Source organism: Cavia porcellus, unplaced genomic scaffold, assembly GCF_034190915.1.
Source record: "Cavia porcellus strain 051 isolate PalLab524CR breed Dunkin Hartley unplaced genomic scaffold, mCavPor4.1 scaffold_10, whole genome shotgun sequence".
NCBI lineage: Eukaryota > Metazoa > Chordata > Mammalia > Rodentia > Caviidae > Cavia > Cavia porcellus.
Window position 1 is genome coordinate 12,088,438 of NW_026947493.1, and position 24,707 is coordinate 12,113,144.

General features: G+C 38.1%; 1 protein-coding gene across 2 annotated transcripts; it reads right to left on the reverse strand.

Annotated features, from left to right (window-relative positions):
* Positions 1-117: 117 nt before the first annotated feature.
* On the reverse strand, positions 118-17,277 carry Sgo1 (shugoshin 1). Of its 2 annotated transcripts, XM_063257001.1 has the most exons (8): positions 17,116-17,277; positions 14,501-14,645; positions 14,217-14,365; positions 13,934-14,133; positions 9,617-9,693; positions 8,012-8,070; positions 6,319-7,110; positions 118-4,197 (listed from the first exon to the last, which is right to left on the reverse strand). In XM_063257001.1, exons 3-8 carry the CDS (start codon positions 14,356-14,358, stop codon positions 3,899-3,901), a joined length of 1,569 nt encoding a protein of 522 aa, XP_063113071.1. In that variant the 5' UTR covers positions 14,359-14,365; positions 14,501-14,645; positions 17,116-17,277; the 3' UTR covers positions 118-3,898. The 2 variants fall into 2 exon arrangements, with proteins under 2 accessions (XP_063113071.1, XP_012999185.2); XM_013143731.3 differs by lacking the exon at positions 14,501-14,645 and having other exon boundaries at positions 17,116-17,276.
* Between the last annotated feature and the right edge of the window lie 7,430 nt (positions 17,278-24,707).

The window sequence follows — 24,707 nt, forward strand, 5'->3', positions numbered from 1 at the left end:
TCCATACCCTATTAGTGAGATTTTCCACAGGAGAGACATTGACTTGATCACTACATCTTGTACACTATCATCCACTAAACAGTAACAAAAATTCATCTACAGAAGAGTATTATTGGCTTAAAAATCAAAGATTTTTTTAATGTTTTGGTTTTTTTTTTTTTTTTACACCTGTGAAGTAGAAGAATAAAGCTAATTTTTAAATATCTTCTATGTGAGCTGCTACTGTTACCCACAATGCTATCTTTAGGAAATATGTATCTTGTTGGGCTTCAAGAGGACTCCACAGAGATTCCTCTTATGTACTAAAATCTGAACCCAGAGGGAACAAAAATAGGGCATATAATTACTAACATAGACCTTTATTACTAATAAAATGCATACTGGAGAATGTTGCTGCCTTATTCCTGTCCCAGCAGGAGCTTTGGGCCACTGTTGACTCTTCCCCACGGGGAAGTTCTCTGCCGTTACCCTTAGCAGTGGTGTTCAGTGATGTAAACAAAGGAGGCGAGGGAACAACCACAGGCCTCACAAAACCCCCTTTAATGTAATGTATGAACTGCTTATGACCTGGTTTCTTTATGAGAACATTGTAGAAAAAGGAAGCTAACAGTGACTTAGTTACTTTCTTCTTATAGGAAGATTTATTTAGCTCAGCTTGGGAAGGTTTTAGTCCATAGTTGGCTGGCTCCAAGGAAAAGTGGCTCATGGCAGAGGGACAACCATTCATGGTGTGCAAGAGCCAAAAGCAATGAGGGAAAGAGAGGCAGAGATGAGAGGGGGAGTTGTCTCTGTCAGTCCCTTAGCTTGGATGCAGGCCACCTACCTTGGGGAGGCTGTCACACTCAACCCCTTAATCCCAGCATTGGGCCATGAATCAGCCATTCACTCCAGCTTCACCTAGCCCCAGAAAATCTGAGGGTTTGTGGAGACTATCTAGACCCACACCATAACAATGACAAACGCAGACATTATCTTTAGGTTTATTAAAGCAAACTGCATTTGTGTATGTATGTGAAATTCAACATTGATAAATCTCAGTGTTAAAAAGTCAGCTGCAAGAAGATATGTATGGTATGGTTTATGTAAAATGTTAAAGTGAGACAGGAGGATCACTGAAAGTTTGGAGCTAGCCAGGGATATGTTACTATATAGTGACACCCTGTCTCAGAAAAAAATCTGTGAAGTAAAAAGTCAGTGTGATCTAGTGTAATAATTAGCAAACTCTTGAAAAAGGGACAAAGAAATAATTTTATGCTTTGCTGCCCAAGAGGCAAAATTGATGTTACATATTTTATGTGGGTTGAAAATTAGTATACCCTGTCATCAAAATTGATTCCAAAGTTTTCTTCAGCTATTTAAAAGCCATTCTTTGCAGATCATCCAAAAATAGTATACTACATTTGGATCATTGGCTACAATTTGCCTTCTACTGACTTAGAGCAGCATTATCTGGTAAGATGTTGTCCTTTTATTTGTATGTGACGACATGTTATTTCCATCACAATACTTTAAAAACTCTTTTTCTCTATTTAAACCACAGAAATGTCCATTCCTATAGCTAAGGGTAGAATCAATATCAATGAAGGCAGAATTCAGACAGACAGACATGGCAACTACAGTACTTGAACAGCAAAAATAAAAGTTCTGCCAAAGTAATAGACATCAGTGGTTCACCTTACATCCTCCAGGTAGTCTCCACATCCTATTTCTCAAGAACACGATGCTGCAGAATCACTGACTAGAGATCTTGGTTCTACAGTGAGGAAATTCTTTATGAAAGCTAGAGGGAAGACTGTAGATGTAGCTCCCTGGCACAGTGATTTCCTAGAATGGATAAGACCTATCCTCAGCACCAAAACATCAAAAACAGAAACTCCAAAATCCTGCAGCCCCAACTGTCAACCAGTATCATGTACAGATTTAAAGTACACAACAAGGCTCTGCAGGGGGAAATAAAAATCATTATGACTGAACTGCAGCAACCTTGGCAAAACAAAAGTCATGTCCGACTTCCTTTACAAATAAGCAAATTATTACAGGTTTCTTTTTTAGTATCTTTGTGGTGCTGGGGATCAAAACCAGGGCCTCCCACATGCTATGCAAAGTTGCCACTGAACTACACCCCAGCTATTACAAGGATCTAATACTCTTTGACTGTAGAAAAATCCAAGAAGTTCAATTAGTTAAAAATGTACAAAACAGACTTCTACAGAGCACCTTTCAAACAGCCAAAGGTGAGAATGAAATTCAGGTTTCCAACACACATGCAAATGCTGATTACAGCAGATGCTGATTCTCTGGCCACCAAGTTTTCTGATTATAGAAATTTGTAGTCCACAATATGGTAACTACTAGTGAAATATTCTGAGACTGAGAAACTGAAATTCTTTTTTTAGGTTGGGTTTCACTGTGTAGTACAGGCTGGTCTTTAACTCACTTATGTAGCCCAAACTGGCTTTAAATTCATGGTGATCCTCCCGCCTCAGTCTCCTGAGTGCTGAGATTACAAGAGTGCACCATCATGCCCAGCAAAAAGGAACTTTAAATTGTATTTAGTTTTAGTGAAGGCAGTCACTCTGTAGTTTCCATGAACCACAAAAATAGGTGTACAAAATAGATGTAAAGGGGTGATTGATAAAAATGGTAAGAGGAGACTGGGAAATATTACGTACAGATTGATGACTTAAGGGATAAGAAAATTGGGGATAAAAAAGCATTTTGAGTGTGACTGATAGTGCAGACAGACAACAGAGGTGTAGTCAAGAAAATATGGCTGAGGTAGCAGGACTTTGAGGTCAGCCTGTGCTATAGGGAGTTCAAGGCCGTGCTGGAGGATATAGTGAGACCCTATCTTAAAAAAAATATCCCCACAACCCAACAAGAAAAACCCTGGGTCAGGTGAAAGTAGAACTTATTTTTTTTTTTGACGTTGGGGAATAAGCCTAGGGTATCACATGGTATGTAAGTGCCTTATCACAGCCACATCCTCAGCCTGAGATTAGAAAATACTGTTCACAGACATGGAGACTATATAATGAAAAGTTGGAAGCCAGATGTTAGGTTGGATGCCAGCAGTTCCCTGGCAGTGAGTATAGAGAAAGGGGGAGGAGGGTGAAAATGTTAGAGGAGGAGAAGAGTGAAAGCTAGCAAGAAAGCCATATATTTAAAGAATAGAAGGAGAGTACAAGTGCTATCTTATATAAATTTTATTCTTTAAAAATGAACCACCTATAGTGATCTAAAAGTTTAAAGAGGTGCATACAAGTATAGATGTCAAACACTATGAATTGAACTAATTTCTTCTCACTAGTTGATCTAAAACAGAAAAAAGCCCTTAGCGTTCACATAGTTAATACTTGAGATTTTTGCCTCAGCCAGGAGTTCTGAGTCTCCAGGACATGGTAACTTGGTTTTCCCAAGCTGCCAAGTTCAACACATACTCATTCCCTAGACTAGCTCATAAGCCTGACCAACCATTGTTTCTCTTGTGACTTTGGAAACCTTTAAATCTGAGGAATCAAATACAACAGTAGTAGTAGAGATCCATAAACTTAGGGTATACCTTCTACAAATGTCAAGGGTTTATTTTACCCAAAAATTAAATAGGAGTTTCAAAAGATCTTTGTCCTAGTTTTAAAAAACAGTATTCCCCCACCTAAAGGAAACATAAAAGATGCCAGAAAATGATATAATTTGAACAAAATCAAAGGGTCTAGGCATATAAGAAGCTATACAAAATGTGATTTTGAAGAAATGTTCACATCCAGGTTCCTAGGAAGAGAATATTCGATGGCAGTAGTTGCACCCACTTGTATACTGTCTTACAGATTCTCTGCCGGAGCAACAGAAAAGGATACAAGATAGACTTAAACAGCACCCAAAAAGAGATGTGCCGTATTTACTTTAAACTTTTTTTAGAACGTCTTGAATTCTTTTTCTGCTTGAAAATAGGAGAATTCAAGAAACACAAATCTGTGAAAGGGTCTCCTCTTCTTAGTTTCGAAGCTAATGTTGGCTCCTTGTAGTTCACACTGCTTGTGCACCTGCGCTTGGGGAGACACATGGGTGTGCTTTCCTTATTCTTTTCTGGAGAAAGAGAAAGTTTCCTGATTTTTATTTCAGGAAACGGAACATTGGTGATGTCCTTCAGGTTACAATGAGGTGATGGAAGTGATAGGCGAGTCTTAGGTGTTGCACCTAGAAAAACAATTTTTACTGAACGTGGTTCCAAGAGAAATTCACAGAAATAAAATTATACTCAAATGTACATAAAATATGGCATAATACAGATTTTTAAAAACCTTTTCACTATTTTTTTCTTTTTTAGGCTAGCTAGTACTGAAATACTAATTATGGTAGATGCAAGTCATCAGTGTTTTTCCTATGTAAACATACAAGTTGTTTTGGAGGTACACTTTTACAGTTTTGGGAGGTAGGTATCCAACACCTAGCAAGGATGCCACTGCTAAACTATTTTTTTTTTTTTTTTTTTTTTTTTTGTCTTTTTGAGACAGGGTCTCCCTATGCAGTTCAGGCTGGTCTTGAACTCACTTTGCAGCCCAGGCTGGCCTCAAACTTGCAAGGATCCTCCTGCTTCAGCCTCCAGAGTTCTTGGATTATAGGCCTGCACCACCATACCCAGCTGTATAGACAACTATTTTAAGTAGCTTTAAAAAGTAAATTATATCCCAAGAAAAACTGAAATGATTTTATATTATGCATCCAAGGTTAGCTGGGTTTCACAGTCTCTTTTTTTGTCACCAGTAACATACTGTATGCTATTATTGCAATTTGTATTTTGAAAAATACCTATAAGTAACCTATTAAATCAGTTGCTGTAATATGGTTCCAGAACTTTAATGTATTTATGAATTCACAGGGTAAACTTGTTAAAGAGATACAAATTCTCAGCCATGCATGGTGGCAAATGCCTGTAATCCCAGTGCTTGAGAAGCCGAGGCAGAAGTGTAGCTGAGAGTTGGAGCCAGGTTGGGTTACACACTGAGTTCAAGGCCAGTCTGAACTACACAGTAAGACTTTGACTGGAGAGATGCAAATTCTAATTTGACCCATGGGTGGTGGCCTGTGAGTTGGCAATTTTACGTTTCCAGGTAATGTTGATGCTAATAGGAACCAGACTATTTAAGAGTGTTTTCTTTTCAAAAATTATGGATTTTTGAAAAGAAAACAAAGATGGTAACCATAGTACGATGAATCTCATGTTACTCAGCTTCAATGATTAAGATTTTACCAATCTTGTTTGATTTACTCATTACAGCATAATGACTATTTGCTTTTTGCTGTGCTGGGGATCCAACCTAGGGCCTCATCCATGCTAAATCAGCATCCTACCATTGAACTAGGACAGCATACTTTTTAAGAAAGGTATTTATAAGCTACCACTGCTGAACTGGTTGACTAGGAAACATGATTCACTGTTTTTGGGCTTTAGTTTCCGGATAAACAATGAACATGATTATTCATAATTGTTCTGAGGACCAATGAAATACTGAAATGGACAATACTTTTAAGATTTTTTTTTGGTCTTTTTGAAAGTGTCTTGCTATGTGGTTAAGGCTGGCCTTGGCCTCACTTTGTAGTGCAGGTTGGTCTCGAACTTGAAACAATTCTGCTGCCTCAGCCTTCCAAGTGCTGTGATTACAGGAGTGCACCACCACTTTAAGAGTTTTAAAAATGCTAGTTTTGATATCAACTAAAATTCCCAGAGGAGAATCTCTGTGGGCAGGTGCAGGATGTATTAACAATAATATTGTAATCACATGTATTTTTGATCTAATAAGTTTAAGATTTAATTGTCTTACAAAAGAAGAGTGGGCCAGTTAAGGAAAAAATTTCTTGGTCTCATTAGTGTACCTTCATTAATTAGACAATTGTTTTAATCATGGTTCCTGTTAAATATAAAGCAAGCCATTCAAATGCCAAGTCACTGGATTCAAGTTTGATTTCATTTTCAACATAATTTCACAAACATTTCCCCTATTCCACGCCTGTAAGCCTCTCACCTCCAATCCAGGAGGTTTTATTTAGTGAAGACAAAAAATTATTAACTCCATGACAAGCAATATTTATTGCTAAAGATTTAAATTTGCTTGAAGTAGGTCAGAGTGACGTAATTGTGATTTCTACCCCCTGCCCCTCACTATTTAGTCAGATTGTAGCTACCTCCAAAGCGACACAGATGGTTAAGTCTCTAACCTCCCCCAGAGAAACAGATGGTGAAAGATAGTAGTATATAAGCACCAGGAGTCATCATTTACCATAAGTATTAAACATGCAGGCAAACAAGATCCTACTTACCGGTAGGAGTTTTTGTTGGCTTTGAATCCTCCATCTCTTGTATATCTGTGTAGTTTAACGCTCTTTTATTTTGAGGCCTGGTGATTGGTCTATCTGATAAGCTTGTGAGACTCTCAGTATAATTACAGTCAGGTACATAGAGATCATCAGAATCATCTTCATAACTGCTGGATTCACAGATACTCACTTGAGACTTACTGTTGTTTTCTTCTCTATCAGAATCAGTGTTTCCTTTTTGTCGGAAAGGAGTGACATGAACGCCCTCTTCCAAATTAAAATTATAAGCATCAGTGGAACTGAAAGATTCATCCATTTTTTGAGAGCAAACAGTTTTTTGATTTTTACTTTTATTCCTTTTATGCTTTGGTGTAGACTTAGATTTTCTTCTGTTAGCTTTTCTTTTCTCTTTTTTTCCTAGTTGTACATCTCTGTGCTTACTTTCTTTTTCAGATTTAGATTCTAAAATGACCTCTTTCATTTTGGTAAACTTTCCTGGTTGAATCAGCCTTGGTGATAAATTAATTTTGTCTCTGTTCCACTGACAGACACTTTTTTCTTCATTTCCTGGTATGAGCATGTTTACTGCTGGGTCTACATATCTTATTCTTTCCAGTTCAAAAGACAAATGACTGGTTTCAAAATCACCCAAAGTATCAGGCTGACTTAGTGTGTTAAGATGTTCCTTTATGTGGCGACGGAGTGATACGGTTCTAGGTAAGACATTAGTAGTAGGTTTAGCTTCACCCGAATCAAAATCAGATCCCACTGTGTCTTGAGTACAAAGAATTTGCTCTAGGAATTTTAAAGAATGAGAAACACAGTTTTACTTTTTGCAATTTGAATCTTTTTTTGGTAATTTTAATTTCAACAATCTTAGGATTCAAAGTTATGTAAAAGTCATTCTGAGTAAAAAATCTAAAAGACTTGCCATCTATTTACCTGTCAACCATCAACTGATGGTTATGTTAACTTGTGTAAGAATTTTATAAAATTCCCAAAGATATTTGAGCATAGGTTTTATGTGCTCCTGGTTCAAAGGTTTAAAGAAAAATGATTGTTTTGAGCAGAGTCCGAGGAACAGAACCTCAGGTTCCAAAGTTGGACAGACACATGGAAAAAGGGAGCACTAAGTGTTCTTTGAAAAGTTAATAAAATTTGTATAACTAAAAGGGTTTTCAGGTAAGAAATATAATGTATTTATAGGAAAAGTGGGCTTTGCTTATACCAGTACTGCCCCTTTTTCAAAGCAGGTATTGGAAAACTGGAACATGGCTTTGGAGCTCAGCTTCGAGTTTAAACCCTTCTTACCATCCAGATTATTTCTTGCAGTGTTTTTACTTTTGTGAGTCTATATAAAATGCAATGGATAGTACATATATTTCTAGATGGCTGTGAAAGTTAAATGAGACAATATATATATAAAACACCTAATACAGAGGCTAACACATAGTAGGGCTTAGTAAACCGCAGCCATAGTTGTAGTCAAGATTGCTCGTTACAGATTTGACATAATGGATGGATGGAATTTAAACTATATTATTTTCACTTATGTTGCTATTATGAAAATAAACTGATTTGCCTTGAAAACACCAGATTAATAGATTTACAAAGTTAAAGGAGAATTAGAGAAGTTTATGTTGCTTGTCTCCAAAGTTCTTTGTCTTTAATATTTTCAGATTTTTACTGGAATTACCTTCTTGTTGGAATGATTCTCCATGTGCTGGAAGGTCAGTTTCTTGAAAAGGAACTTGCCTTTGACAATGCCAATGAAAAAAAGAAATTTACTTATCAATTATGTTTAAAATATATATATAAAATATATATTTCCCTAAATTTAAAATTTTTTTCCTTTAGTATCATTTCATAATTCCATTCCAAATCAATACATCTGTTTTGTATAAAAGGACACAAGAAATAGTTATGGTAACTACACAAAGGCTGACTTGTTATGACTGACATTTGACTTCCATTGGAAGAACTAATATTAAGTCACACATAATTCAATTTCATTTAACTGGAAAATGGCCAACCCAAATTGAGTTTGTTTTTAAACGTGCAGTTTGGTTGCTAAAGTCCTTAGAGCTTGTTTGCTTCATCATTAACAGAGCTGTGATTTGTTGGTAATATATGGTTTCAACCACTGAACTCTTCTGAAGTTCTTAAACGTTGTTCTCTGGTTCATGACTCAAGAACTTTATTTTTAAAACCTATTATTGGCAATTTCATCCTAACTGGAGTTTTATTTTTTTATTCTGTATACAGAATTTTCTACTCTAAATTTCAAAAATTAAATATAGGTTTAGGCAATAGAGTTATAGTAACTAATGATTACTTTAGAAATCCTATAAAAACTTGATTTGTGTCTTTTTGTTCATGACATATTTTGTCAGGTCTTCAACTTAACACTTTAAAAGCTAATAATGACTGAAAGCAAACATATTTTTTGTTACTTCAGTGAGATGAGGATGGATTTTAAGGGATCCAGGGAATAGCCTATGGCAATAGTTCTCACCTGTGGGCAGTTATCCTTCCTGGGGATTTGGTAATATCTGAAATCATTTTGCTTCTCAGAACTGGGGAGGGGATGTTACTAACAACAAATGGGTGGGGGTAAAAAATGCTCCAAAATCCCACAACATCCATTGTACCAAGACTGAAAAGCCCTGAGCCAGAATGAGGGCAGCGTTCTATTTTAATTGAGTCTTTGATTTTCTAGGTATGTATCTTAGACTCACTGAAATGTGTTAATTAAGATCTGTGATTAAATCTAATTCATATGCAAATATAAAGTGTATTGGATTCAAAAGAAGAGGGTATGTGAAATCTGACAGATAAGAAATTGCATCAATGTGTGAGAGGTATGTTAAATACATGTTTTTTCTTAAACCAGACAATTTTTAGAGAGGTAATTTTAACAACTTGCCAATTTCTTATATAAAAAATATGATATAGAGGAAAAGATGACTGAAGGAAACAGTTAAAAAATTTTAATGAAGTTTATTATTCTTAGAAACTTATCTGTTGGGCTAGGGGTTTAGCTCAGTGGCATAAGCGCCTGCCTTGCAAGTGTGTGGTTGTGAGTTCAATCCCTGGTACCGATAAAAAGGAAATAGACAAAAAAAAAAAAAAAAAAAAGAAACTTATCTGTCTATATATTTCAAAAAATTTTCTTAAATATATTCTCAGTAGAGAGGGACCATCTGACTCCAAATATAAGGCAGTATGACATAAATTTCTTTTCACAAAGAATTAACTCTATCTTGGTATTAATAACCATAGTAATGAATTTAATACTAACGGTAAATCCTTTGCAAATAAATCTCCAGAGTTGTCGTCATTATTGGAGTCCATTCCTGTGAGACATACTTCCTGGTTCTGTTAATGCATTAAAATAGAAGAAAATACTGAAATATTTACAATAAAGAATTGGTTTATTCAGTAATACACGCTTACTGATCATATCTCACAATGCCATGCAGTTTTATGAACTGGGATTATAACCAGAAGATAAAATCCTATCCTCTTGAAACTTATACCCTGGTGTAGACGGACAAAATTAAAAAGAAAAGAAAACAGATCATTATACGTTTGAGATACCTGTGAGTGCTATGAAGGAGATACCAGAGTGGAATGACAAAGAATGAACAGGCTGAAAGGCTCTTTCTCTAAAGTGTATTTGACTGAAGATTGCAAAATTATCCGCCACTTAAAAGGTAGGAGGAAGTAGCAGCAGTGGAAACAGCAAATAAAAATGCCATCATACCGGCAAACTCTGTTGTAATTTCAGAAAAAGCGACGTGGCTGGAGCATAATCACTGGGACTAGCAGGAGATGTATATTCAGAGATCAGATAATGTAAGGCCTTGAGAGTCAAAGTGTGGAATTTAGTCTCAGTGTGACGGGAAGATACAAGTACTAAGCAAGGAAATAAAATGAGAAGATTTAAAATTCAGTATGGTCTGTGTGCAACATGCGACCAAAGCCAAGGGAGCTGGGCATGCTGGTGCACACCTGATTCCTGCACTCAGGAGGCTGAGGCAAGAAGACTGCTGCAAGTTCAAGGCTGGCCAGGAGAACACAGTGAGGTCAAGACCAGTGTGAACTACACAGTTGAGACCTTGTCTCAAAAGAACAAAAATAAAAATGGAGTCAAGGAGTTATGAAATCATCACAGAAATCAAGACATGATGTAGAGGTGAAGCCCACTGAAAGGCCCTGAGATAAAGAATTGTGAGCAAGGGTTGAACATGGATTAAGTGAAGACACTGAAGGAGAAGGAAGCTTCCTGTGGTTCTGGCCTGAGCAGATGAGTACGCCCCTTGACTGGGATGAGAGAGAATTACAGAGGGAGGTGGAAGTATTCAGTATGTTTGGGACAGGAAAAAACAGTTGTATATTATATACGAGATCCTTTCCAAACATTGATGTGAATCAAGTAGTAGCTCTGTGTGTGTACGTGTGTGTAGGTCTTGAGCTATGAATTTGAAAGCATCAGCTGGCAGACATTATATAAAGCTAGGGCAGGAGATGAGTCTAGTACTACTGGCCTTTAACAATAAACAAGTAGCCAACAGAGCAGACGAACACTGGACAGTTGGGAGGGCCGAAAGAAAACTAGGGAAGTGTGGTGTCAATAAAGCAAAGAGATCAAAGTTAGTCTCTTTTGTATGTTACTGTGAGGGTGAGAAGCAGAAGTGACCACTGAATCTAGTAATAAGGAGGTTTCAGTTTTGGTGACTGTGATACACAGTAATGATAAGATGGTAGGGACAGGAGGATAAGAATGGATGTGTTATGTACATGTACAACTCCCTACAATGAATGTAATCATGTACTGTAAACACGTACTAATAATGTTATTTCTTGCTGGCTTTTTTTGAGTCAGGCTCTTGCTATGTATCCCAAGTTAGTCTTGAACTGACTGTGTAGTCCTCACACTTGCAGCGATCCTCCTAGGGCAGCCTCCCAACAATGACAGGGTCTCACTATGTAGTTTGGGCTGGGCCCTGAACTCACTATGTAGTCCATGCTGGCCTTAAACTTGCAGTGATTCTCCTGTTTCAGTGTTCACTACTATACCCAGTCCTTAAAAAAGAAAAGAATGGTTTGAAAGCTGGATGTGGCGGCATATGCCTCTAATCTCAGCACTCTAGGAGACTGAAAGAGGAGGATTGCAAACTAGATCCCAGCCGGGGCAACTTAGTGATACACTGTCTCAAAATCAAAACAAAACAAAAACCAGGAAAAAGAAGCTAGGATGTAGTTCAGTGCAAAGACCCTGAGTGTAAGCGCTGGTATCACCAGCACCAGAAAAAAAGATTTGAGATGTGAATGGAAGCTGAGAAATGAAGACAGTGACTGCATTTTTCTGCAAAGGTTCTGCTGTGAAGAACAGCAGAGAAATGAAATAAGACATTGTCTGGGACAAGGAGAGAGGTTTCGTTTGTTTTCCTTTCCTTTTAATGCAGGAGGTACTAAACCATCTTTAGAAGATGGCTGGACAATGCAGTAGAGAGAGGCACAGGGAGAACAAATTTCTAGGGACAAAAGTTTAAAGGAGGTGAGGGAAGGGGATTTAACTCTCACATGGGGATGGCTCGTAGGTGCAGATACTTCTGCCATGTAACAAGAAGGGATGTAGGGAAGCACAAGTATAGGCATAAGGAGATTTATAGATCTAGGTTAAAGACAAGAGTGCTTGTCTAACTCATAAGACTTCATTCTGACTGAACTCAAGTGGTTTTTGAAATCGGATGAACTGGCGCTGGGGATTTAGCTCAGCGGCATAAACACCTGCCTTGCAAGCAGGTGGTCATGAGTTCAATCCCTGGTACCGATAAAAATGAAAAAGACAAAAAAAAAAAAAAAAAAAAAAAAAAAAAAAAAAAGAAATGGGATGAACTTACAATATACTGACTTTATAATGAATAGGCTAAAACTGTTCACCAGAAATAAAATAACTAGAAAATCTTTTTTTTTGGTTTGAACCAGAGCCTGTTCATTGAGCAATATCCTCAGCTCTTTTTTATTTTTTAAAAAATCAAGTCCTAAAAAAATAAGCTTTGCTAAATCAGTAAGCTACTCAATCTGGGCTTGAAGTTGAATCCTCCTGGCTTAGGCTTCCAGAGTGCTGGAATTACAGGCCTGAGTCCCAGCTAGAAATACTACACTAAAGTCGATTTAAACATTGAAACACAAGTGTGAAATGATTGAGAATGAGAAACATATATAATAAGCATATGACAGAAAATAAACTTTGATGTTTCAAATGCTGAGGCTGCATGTGCTCAGCAACTAATATATTTTCATAAACACTAAAAAAAAAAAAAAAAAAAAATCATGGATAAATGTTAAAAGGCCCACAACAATAGGACACTACTCTCCTGCTATTTTATAATTCTTTTTTTTGAGTGTTCATTTCCTATTACCGTGTGATTTAATAAAAGTTTGGAAAGGGAGAACGAAGTCTGGTATGCCTTTGGAGGGCTTTTCCTACTGACTGAACAAGGAAATGAAAGAACTGAAAGATGATATTCTTGAAGAAAAAAACATTTTATAAATAAGTTACACAAAGGTAAACAAATCATACCTGATCTTCACAAAAGGCAACTCAACTATGTATGTACATCCTACATGTATATATTCCACATGTGCTTTATCACATGTAGTTAAAATGAATAATCATTTTTAGTTACAAAAAGGAAGAACATTTTCTCACTTCTGCTGTGAACAGAACAGTGACTTCAGTTTCTGTCTCATGTTGTCTTATCCCAGTCATTGTGGTCTGGCTTTTTACCTGGCCTTCTGGCCTAAGTACCAGTGTGCCATCTTCACTGGCACAGCAAACAGATGGCCACTGGGGAGAAAGCAAACCACCCTGCTAACACTGACACTCACCACAGATTTCCTCCCTCTCTTCCCCATCTAATTTCCCTGGCAGTGGCTTCTGAGAAAAGAAAAGAGAAAATGGCTCATCATTACTCTTCTCAGACTTATCATACAATGAAACACAGAGAATGTCCTTGAGCAAACCTGTCCATATTTTGAGCGGGCAGGATCATATAGGCCCCTGCTTTTTAACTTTTCGTCACAAACAGAATCAGATTGAAATATGGTTGGCCAAATGTTTAGGATATTTCCTTTTCTGAGAGTTATACAGACTTCCTTATTTAGCCACCTAGGTTAAAAATGATTCTTCAAAAGCACCTAATTACTCCCCAAGGCCAAATGAAGGTATTTCTTATAAAATCTCAATGGATAAAGCAAAACTATCTAGAAAAGATAAATTTAAGATGACACTGATTTAAAGTTTTGGACTAGTCTAGCTCAGCAAACACTTGCAGACCTTTAGCTTAGTTGTCCAACCTCTGACTCACGTAATTTAAGCATTCAAAGCAGGACTTGCAGTGCAAAAAGCTAAACAGTTTTTTTCTGCATGCCGCTTAGCTATCTGCTTTCAGACCCAAGTCAAAGCAGTTATAATCTTTGTTTACCTATATGCTTGAAATTTTCTTAACTGGTCATACAAAATAACTGGGCTAGAGCCAGGATCTAAGTTTTTTATTCAGTGATTAGGTTGCTTCCCTAAGAAATTCAGTCTCTATAATAAAAATACCTGAGCAGTATCATCTTCTGTTTGTTGTGAAGTGAGTTTTTTTTTCAGTGCATACAGCTGACATGTAAGGTAGTAACATTCTTTTCTTAGTTGTAGGATGATATCTTGGGCTTCTCTTACTTTGGATTTTTCATTTTCCAGAGCTAAAACTAACATTCTGTTGTTGTCTTGGTAATTTTTCAGCAGTGTATAAGTGTTGGCTAAAAGAGGATAAAGTAAATTTATCAATTATTAAACATAAATGTAATAGGTGATATAAAAGGACAAAATAAACAGCGCTTACTAGTTATTTGGCTTGGTGCAGTTATAAAGGATCTGCGTTTGCCAATCTCGGCCAAGTTTTTATTCCTTTTCTCTTTCATTCGCCTCTTTATGTCTTCAAGACTATCTTGAAAGGTCTTTTTCTGGCACCTTTCTTTGGCCATCTTTTGCCTACAAATTTAAAACAACAGAAAATATTTTTGTCAGAGATATTAAATATAAATTTAAAATAAAAAATACAAGTCGTTAATAAGGAATTAAGTGGCAACTTAACTGGAATTAACTCAAAGTAGGTAGCTAACTAACCTGGTGATACTTTTGATTCTGTAGCTTTAAAATTTCATTAATTTCTAGGCATTGTGATGTGCATCTGTAATCCCAACTACTCAGGAGGCTGAGGCAGGGCAATCATGAGGTCGAGATCAGCCTGGGCAAGATAGTAAAACCTCATCTCAAAAGCAAAAACACGAAACAGATGTCAGAATCATTCATGCTTATCATACAGTGCCTCCTTTGAAAAATTAATATTTTTGACATGTAACTCTCCTCAGCCACTTCATAAGGAAATATTATTGAATACTGACTTCCAGCATAAAGATTCCATAATATGTCACTTATTCTTTAACAGATACTCATTGAAGACATATTCTAGACCAGCAATAATGAACCTTAGAGAACTTTCAATGATAAAATCAGCCCATTGTGGCATGTGTGCCATAAGTTTGCCATCACTGTCCAGACACTTATCAGTGTCTTATTCTTATTCTTATTTTGGTGGTACTGAGAATTAAACCCAGGGTCTCATGAATGCTAGGCCATTCCTCTACCACTGAGGTCCACCTTCAGTCCTTTAAATTTCTTATTTTGAAATGGGATCTTGCTATGTTGTCCTGGCTGACCTGAACTTGTAGGCTCAATGTATTCTCTAGTCTTAGCATCCCAAGTAGCTGGGGCCACACTGACATGTACCACTTCACCCAGCTTATTATTATATTTTAATGCCATTATTATTTATGCTTCTTACAATGTTCATGGCCAACTTTCAGTGCATGGGATTACAGCATTCATTCAGAAGCAATATACATAGTTTTGTTTTTTAGCTTTTTAAAAATTATTAATTTATTAGATTAGGTCACTCAACCAATTGTCTCTCTCCCACACTTTTCACACAGTATTAAGATAGGCATAAATATTCAAGAAAGCCGAGGGGATTCTCAGAGCTTTAAACTACATAGCACTGTGTACAACTCTAATAGGTTATGACAATTATTGAGGTGGAAAAAACAGGAACCAGAGCAGAGAACATGTTAGTAACCTCAATTATTGCTAAATCTGAAGTTTACTAACTTCCAACAAGTTATCAATATAGTAAATAGGACATTAAATAAACATGACATACAGTTAAAAGCAGGAAAACACACACCAACAATATATGCTACTCAATGTTAAAATACATACAAGGTATATTAAATCTTTCAGTGCTACAAATTAGATATCCTTCAGCATGCTAGAAAGCTTGAACAACTGTTTTTTCTTATGTGGTACTGGGAATTAAACTCAGGGCCCTTGCACTGAACTTATAAAAGCCCCAGACTTTTAAAAAATTTTATTTTGAGATAGAATTCGTAAGTTGCTCAGGCTGGGCTCAAACTTGCAATATTCCTGCCACAGCCTCCCAGAGTGCTGGGATTATAGGCATATACCGTTAAATCCTGCTTTCATGAACAGTTTTCCAATAGTGTGTCGTGTACTTTACAGATCTTAAAATTGTTTAAAAAGAAAACCTGTTTCCTTTAACAATCTATGTATACAACTTTCACTATAAAGAATATCTTCATCTCCCGAGTCAAGTGTTTTTTTAGATTTTCCTGAATATTTTCTACAGGCCTCTGGGACTTAAGATATTGTAGTTCAATTTAAATATTTTGTTTCTATTAATGTACATATAATATGTTAGTATGCTTCCAGTAGAAGTGTTTTAACTTTTTAAAAAACACTAATAGTATGTCGTTGTATGAAACAATTTACTATGATGAGGTTTCTGAAGTTTGAACTAAAGATGTTTGAAAGCCAGGCAAGCCGAGCATGGTGGCACATGGCTGTTATACCAGCACTAGGGAGGCTGTGGCAGAGGATCGCTGCGAGTTCAAGGCCGGTCTGGGTTAGATAGTGTGTTCAAGGCCAGTCTGTATTAGGCGGCAAGACCCTGACTTAATTTAGAGATTTAAAAAGCAAAGCCTTATCTGAAACAACTTTTGTTATTGCATCTAAGTAAGCTAAAATTACAAAAAAATTTTTTTCTATATCAGAAGTCTTACTTCCTGTCCAGGCCAATGGTGACAATAAAGGGGTGTGGCAGAAGGGATGAAAATACAAGTTAGTGTGAAATGATGGTCTCAATGTGCATGATACTCAAAAGAACCTGAAATTCCTTGCCTATATTCTGTGATCAGTTCTGCTGCACTAGTCCCTGTCGGTTTCTGTTGCATAACCAAGGGAGCTAAAGTTCTGGACAAGAAAAACATGATAACGGTGGCAGACTGCACAAAGAAACAGCTGCCTTTTGTATGTCCTTATGCAGAGATCGGCTTCTGACTACGTAAATGGTTTTTCTGCACATCGCTTATTCTAAACAATTCAGCAGACGAGGAGATTCAGGTTCCCATTTATTTAAAGGAAGAGGGAAAACGCAAATAAGGTGGCTAAGAAGCAAGAGGAGCCAGGTCGTTCTGACCCCACAGCAAGAGCTTGCGGCCACCGAATTTATTAAATATACTCAGGCCCTGAGAGAGGTTGAACGGGTAGCCTTGGTTCCGCCCCGGAAAATTTACGGCCTTTCTCTCGGAGGGGCAGGGAAATGCGGAAGGGGGCTGACGGAAGGGACATGGGTGAGCCTCTTTAAGGCGCGTCCAAAACGGTACCTTGGGCCAGCTGTCGCCCTCTTCCTCACATCTCAAGCCTCCGCCAATCCGTCCCGACTCGCGTGAGCCCCGCGTTCCAGCGCTCCAGGCCTGCGGCAAAGTCTCCGGTCGCCCGCTACTGTCGCCGCCACATTCGAAATTCCCCGCCACACTCACCTATTGGTTGGCTGGACGTGATCACGTGACAAGACGTCGCCTCCGCACACTCCGGGGCAGCGTCCCGCCTACAGGCCCTGGCGAGTGACGCAGCGACGGGTTCCTACCCTTGGCCCGGGGTGGAGCCACTGGTTTGGAAGGCGGGGTCTTGCTCTGAGTCTTCAGATCTGAAGGACAATGTCTCCCAAAGTTCTAAGACCGGGCGCTAGGTGTTGCGGCCTTGCTCTTTCTCTAGCTTGTCGGCCTCCTTTTCCTGGGGTTCTGCTCGAGGGCTCCCTCTGGTGAAAAGCAGTCAGCCCGCCTGCGTGAGGCAACTCGGGAGAACTAAAACTGAAAGAGGGAGCGAGTACTCTGTTAGGGAGGGACAAGTATTAAGGAATCTGCAGACTGTTGAAAATTTCAGCTCCGTATTCTCTTTGCTTTTTTTTCTCTTTCCCTCTGTCTCTTTATCCCCCGGGAAATGTCAGTGACGTTCTCGCCAAGTAGTGTTCCAAACTGACTGGAAGTGGAGCTGGTTGGGGTTCTAAAGAAAGAAGCGCTACATAGTGGAGCTGTCAGTCCGAAGCATTTACAAGGGGAATTTACAGGAGCTGCGGCTGGTCCGCAGGACAAGCTTTGAGAGAAAAGGGATATTCCAAGTATGGCTGCAGCGAGCGGGTCAGGGTATCGGGTTTATATGAGAGTTTGAGGAATTTTGGTTCAGGGCCACGGTAAGTTTTAGTGCTTCAGAGACTAACGAAATGTTCAGGGCTCCAACTTGGAAAATCTCTAGTTAACTGGGTCACAGAACAATCAAGATAATTGATTTTAATCAGGACATGGAAAGAAAATGGGGATGAGGGGGCCTGATGACCTTCCAGTAAGGAATTTGAAGCCTAGGAGAGTTCAGTTACTTGCTTCCAAAGGTTTTTTAAAATTAAAAAAAAATTTTTTAATCTTTTTGAGACAAGGTCTCCCTATGAAGTTCAGTGGCCTTGAGCACACTGTAGCCCAGGTTGGTCTCAAACTTGAATGATCCTCCTGCCTCAGCCTCCCAAGTGCTAGGATTACAGGCATACAGTACCATGCCTGGCTCAAAGGTTTCATTTATGGTAGTAAATAGTAATCAGACTTCTCTTGCTAAAATTGAGGATCAGCTTAATCCTGAATGAAGCACTCAAGGTTGCAATTGATACCATTACTATAAGTAATTATTTAGAGTTGGCATGTGAAGTCACATTTACTTTCCATATTAGCCCTAATTTCCCAATTTCTGTGGAAAATGTAATAGTTGTGTACGTGTGAAGAAATAGCTGAAATGGCTTATTTTTGTTGACTCCACTAACATGAATCCATGTTCTTTAAAGGTATTCATGTCAACCCTAGAAATTATCCAGCTGACAGCAAACTTAGTTGTTCTGAGTTAATTTTCTTTTTCAACCAGGTTGTCACAGTAAGGTAAAAGTTGAACGTGGACCCTTCTCTTGATTAATAATACTTGGCACATATTAGACAGTAAATTAATAATTATTAAAGGATTTAAATGAGTGGGGATAAGTAGAGTTTATTTCCAATGCGGAAATAAAACAAAAAGATAAATGTAGAGGTATTCTTGAGTATAATTAAGCTTAATGCATTACTTCTTTTTTTTTTTTTTTGTCTTTTTCATTGGTACCGGGGATTGAACTCATGACCGCCTGCTTGCAAGGCAGGTGCTAATGCCGCTGAGCTAAATCCCCAACCCCCAATGCATTACTTCTTGAACTGTGGTATATATGAGAATCACTTAGGATGCAGATTCCTGGGATTGTTTTGGTTCTTTAATTTTAAAGAGAATAAAATCAAATGAAATCAAACAGAATAAAACCAATTAAAAAACAATGAAAGTGATATAGGACTGCAAAACAAGATAATAGGAAATCAATAATGGCTATCATACTGTGTCCTGTTATTTTCAAAATAGCTGCCTATTCCATCAGACATAATAAAATCAAACAAAATAGAATAAAGCCAAACAAAATAAAATGGTGAAAACTATTTAGGACTTCAAAACAAGATAATAGGAAATTAACAGTGGCTGTCATAATGCTTCTTGTTATCTTCCAAATAGTTGTCCAGGCCATCAGACATGGGTATGTAAAATTATCCAATCAGTGAAAGAACTAAGTTACTTTTTTACTTCAGTTGTTATCTTTTCAGAAATTTCAGGTGTGTGATCTCTAATTTCTACTATGTCCAAGTCTCTTGAATTTGTTTTGTGTAGGCTGGAGGTCTGAGATTGTATTTTACGCCTTCATCTGGACATTTTCCTGTGTTTCTCCAAATCAGCCCACTGCTGCATCCCAGGTGCTTCCTGCATTTGCTGCCAGTTCCTTGGTGCAGAGGATTGGACTTGGCATCTGAGCTCCTCCGATTTGGGGTTCCTGGGATGGTGGAGAGGCACAAGGCAGTGTTTCACAGATGTTCCCCTGATAGTGGTAGGTCCTCAGGGCATGGTATCTCTAGCCAGCGCTTGGTTCGCTGGATCTTTCCAGGCTGCTAGCACTTGGTCTTAGAGTGTAGCTTCTTCTTATTAAGTCCATTTGTTCACAGGTGTGGTTCAGCTATGATATTTCTTTGCTGATTTTCTGTCTAGTTTATATGTCTCTCTGTGATAATGGGAGATTGAGGTATCCTATTACAACTGTGTTAGTGCTTATTTAATTTTCCACGTCCACCAATAGCTGTCTTGTGTAGTTGGGTGCTCTTGTATTACGTGTATATATATTTATTATTGTTAAGGCATATATGCTGTCTCCAGCTTTCTCATTGACCCCAATCAATCTTGTGTTATTCTTCTTTGCTTTGTTTTGTAGCTGTTGGATTGATTTCTCATGATCTCTTGCGTTTTTTTTTTTCTTTTTTTCTGGTACCAGGGATCGAACTCACGACTCTTTCTTTTCATGATTACTAGCTACAGTTCCTTGATTTCAATCTATTGCATGTAATTTCACAGAAGTTTTAATCTCTTCAATCTCTTTTTGTGTATGTTTCATGGATTCTGTTTCTCTCCATGTTGGCCACTTTTTGCCTCCATATTTTTCTAAGCTCATCTATTCTTCTATTTGTGTCTTCTCTAATATCTTTGGTTTTAAGTATCATTTCTTTTTGTACCTGAGAGATCATTTTCCCTCCAAAGCCTTTTCCACTTGTTTTTTTTGTTTTGTTTTGTTTTGTTTTTTACTTCTGTTATCATTTCAGAAAGTCAGAAAGTTGACTTCTAACTTCATTGAGCTCCAGGCCTGTTTGGGGGCTGCACCTTGCCTCTGCAATCTTGCCATTCTCTACCTTCTTTTTGTCTTTTACTTTGTCTTTTATGTTGATGCTCACCAACCTCCCATGACATATAGCTCTACCAGTAGCACTGAGGCCTCTCTCAAGGAGGAAAGGTGTCCTTTCCTTAGGGAAGTCCTCTAGATGTAGTTGGTTCTTTATAGCTATCTCAAGAAACTACGTTCTTCTAGTGTTTACAGTTCTGTATAATGTCCATGTTGTATCCTAGAGATGTACTGGGTATGGAGCCAATCCACAGTCTCTAGATGTGGGGGCTGGGACTGGTATTCTGTAGGTGGCCTTCTCCAAGGTGCAACACTGTCTCCTCACTGCTGCTATAGATGCTTCCACAGTATTGGCCTTGCTGATTATTTCACCCTCCAAAGGTATGTGTGCATGTCTGTGCACTGGGCTGTTGTCCTGGGTTTTGCAGTTCCTGTTGTCAGTCTCTCAGCTGGCCAGCTCTCAGGAATGCAAGGCAGGAGACCTGGATTGCAAACTCACTGTCTTCCATCTGGTCTTGCTGTCTGACATGTCCTGGAGGTGCACAGAGCAGAGACTGACTGTCTTCCAGCTGGCCTGCCCTCCAGGATGTCGATTCCTGGGATCTTGCCCCAAGAGATTCTAATTCCATTTGTCAGCTGTAGGATCAGTTAGCTGATTTTTCAAATGGGTAGTTCTGCTGGTTGTAGTTCACTGAATACTGGCATTAAGGAATAGCAGTAGCTTGCATTACATGAGCAACTGTGATTCTAAGTTCGTTATATTAATTTTAATTTATCTTCATGTTTTTGAGTGCTTACTATTTGTTCTCTAAAAGTTTTCTACATATTTCATTTAAGTTTCACCACAATAATTTCTAATGTGTATTCACTACTATTGTTCATGAGTCAAGAAATCAAGACAGACATTAGGTAGCTGATGCTAGGTGACATAGTATAGTACTGGGGTAGCTAGAGAGAGTTTGAACACAGGAAATATGGCTTTAAAATTTACACTGCTAACAACTAGTCTATGTTTTGCTACCATTTTTTTGGTTATAGACAGTCTTACCCTAATTCAGAGATAATCCATGGTATAATTGAATCAACAAAATATAGGATAGGGACATGTCATCTAGTTGACAAATTTAGAAGAACCTAAGAAACAGTAACCCAATTAGTCAAATTTCTTGTTTAATTTTAGGTGTTTAGAAATTTATGGCATAATTAAAAACATTTTCTTAAAAATCTTGCTCACAAATAACATGAATATTTGTAGTTGTGTTACTTTCCCATGTTTTTCAAAATTTGATTGCATGTTGGTATTTTATTAATTTTAATTTTACGATATATTTAAAATATAATGAGCACTCCCATTCTCCCCTGTATGTTTCTAAAATTCGAGTAAAACTACTTATTATAGTTCACTGCTTGTTCTTAACATTTATTACTGTGTATATGTTATATATATATATATATATATATATATATATATATGACTTGGCATTTACTTAAGGAGCTGAAATTCTGTTCAGACTGAACTTGTTCAGACTGGGCTATTTGCCCAACTTTGTTTTTTAAAATTTAACAGAATTTGAGAAGGAAAAGGCAGTATTCTGGACCAAAGATACTTCAGGATGTACTTTCTTTATTTTTTAAAGAGAGAACTTAAACTCCTCCCTGTTTGTTGACAATCAAGAAAGGACATTAAAATCTCCTTCATGGAATTGATTTTTGTAAAAAACAAATTTTTTTTTTGGTGTCAGGGATCGAACTCATGACCTCATGCTTGCCAGGTGGTGCTTAAGCCACTGAGGTAAATCCCCAGCCTAAAAAAATATGTTTTTTGAAAAATATTCATATAGTAGTTATCATGTGTGATACGGATTGACTTAATAGCAATATAAAAGTTAACAATTTGGTGACCAAAAGCAGGAAGAAATTTGTTAGAATGGAAATATAGCAACTCCTCAAAACATTTGTGACTATTTTTTGGTGCCTTATATTGGATTAATACTGTGTTCAGCTCAATAGTAGCAGGCTGTGGAAAGCCTATGCCTACATAAGACAGGAAGACTGGCTGCAAGGAATAGATACCACTTCATGTTGTTTATATGTTTTATTTGTATGTTTCAGGAATCCATGTTGCTTCCTTAAAACTGTGATTTATGATATGTCAACATTTATGTCTCAATTTTATTTTAGGGGATTTCTTTCCTCCTAGCATAATAATAGACATGTAAATATTTAATTGAATTATAATGAATAATGGTAACTGAGGCCCTGCTTGTGCCAGGAAATGCTTATGATTTGTATACATTAATTCATTTTGTCCTCATGGTAAAGCTGTGAAGTTGGCACTGATATTAAGCCTGTTCTTTTTCAAATAAGTACATGGATGCATAGTATGATCAATTTATTAAGTATGGAGCCAGGTACAGTGGACTCTTCACTTACAAACTCAATTTGTTCATGAAGGCTGGTTGTAACTCAAGCTCAATGTAAGTAAAGACTTTTCCCCAATAAACATAATGGAAGTACCCATAATGTGTTCTAAATTTCCCAAAGCACCACTTAATAACCTTTTCATAATAATAAAGAGTTGTATAATGTGTGTAATTTATCATAAACACCAATAATTTTTCTAATGAGTCACAAAAAAGTTATAAAATGTGCCTAGTTACCCGAAACAATAATTTCATACTGTACTCACTGTTCAAGTTGGCAATTTTGGCTTACAGGAAGAGAGGATGAATGGAAGGTGATTTTTGTTTGGAAGGAGAGTCCCTTTCCATTAGAACATCAGGTCTCTGGTTCTCTACTGTCCTTTGTCTCCTTGTGGGAGTCTGTAGCCCACTAGGACCTGCTTTTGGATCACTAGATCTCAACGTTTTCAGAACTGAAAACTGTCTAAGGTTATCTGTTTCTGTATTTTCTTTAACATTGTTCTTTTTTATTGTGATTAGTTTCTTTACATTATCATCCTTTCTTGGCTGCTTTTCTAGCTTTATTGGGGCCATTTTGATAGCAGTAATCATAGCAATTATATAAAGCACTGACCAAAATCATATCCACAAACATGTGCCTCTGGGCTGGGACTGACATTTATGTGTGCTTACATCCACTTTTCTGGCATTGTGAGTCTTTCCATAACCATACAAATGGCTAGCATTTGAGTCATAACTCAAGCTGTTGGTGGCCGTTGGCTCTGGTGGGAACTTCTGGGACTTGGGCCTTCTGGGCTGTGCAAGTTGAACTGTAGCATAGCCTGCCACCATATGCAGAGTGGAAGATACCAGTTAAAAAAGCAAAACAGATAAAAGAGTCTAAAAGAAAAAGAAAAAGAATTTGATCACAAGTTAAAACTAAAATGCCAGTCATGAGCTAAGCTGTTTGTATGTCAGACTGGTCATAACTTGAGGGTCTACTGTACAAGCTTTGACAGTCTGACTTCAGAGTCTGTCTTATTCATATGACTTTTGACATTTTATCATACTGTTCCGATGTCTGAAGGCTTACTATGTACAAATGAGAGTAGACGACTTCCGGGAGAACATGGCGGACAGATAACAGCAACTACCGGCGGCTCTCTGAAAGACTCGGCTCAGAAGCCAGGAATGGTGTGGACTAAGGAGACATAAGTCGGTGGAGATATGCTCTGCTGACTCAGGAACGAACTGGGCTGAGAGAAGCCAACTTGGAATGCAGTCCTGGTGCTAAAACAGGAACAGAAAAGACTTGGTGTGGAGGCTGGAACCGCGCCATTGTAAGCCGCGATTTGGGTTTCCCGCCGCGCGGCGGCTGGCTGCCTCTACAGCGGCTCGGCAAGGAGAGAGACGCGCAGAAACTCTGAGAACGGCAATCTGCGAACGGCAGGGAGGCGTGCACTGACTTGTGGTGAGGTGAGTGAGAGAAACTGACACTCTACCACAGTTTGACTCCAGCAGAGGACTTTCTGGGCCCGGGCAGTCCTGCGGGAGCAGGGCGCGGTGGGACTCCAGCCACACATCCCCCTCTCGGGCGGGATTGGTGAAAAGTGCCTGGCCTGCGTGACGCTGCCGGCAGACCTGGTAGACTGTCCCAACCCAGATCCCAGAGCCTGACGGTGGCCGGGAGGGGAGATGCGTAGGCTGCCTGGTCCGTAACTCCCTGGTGCACAGCGGT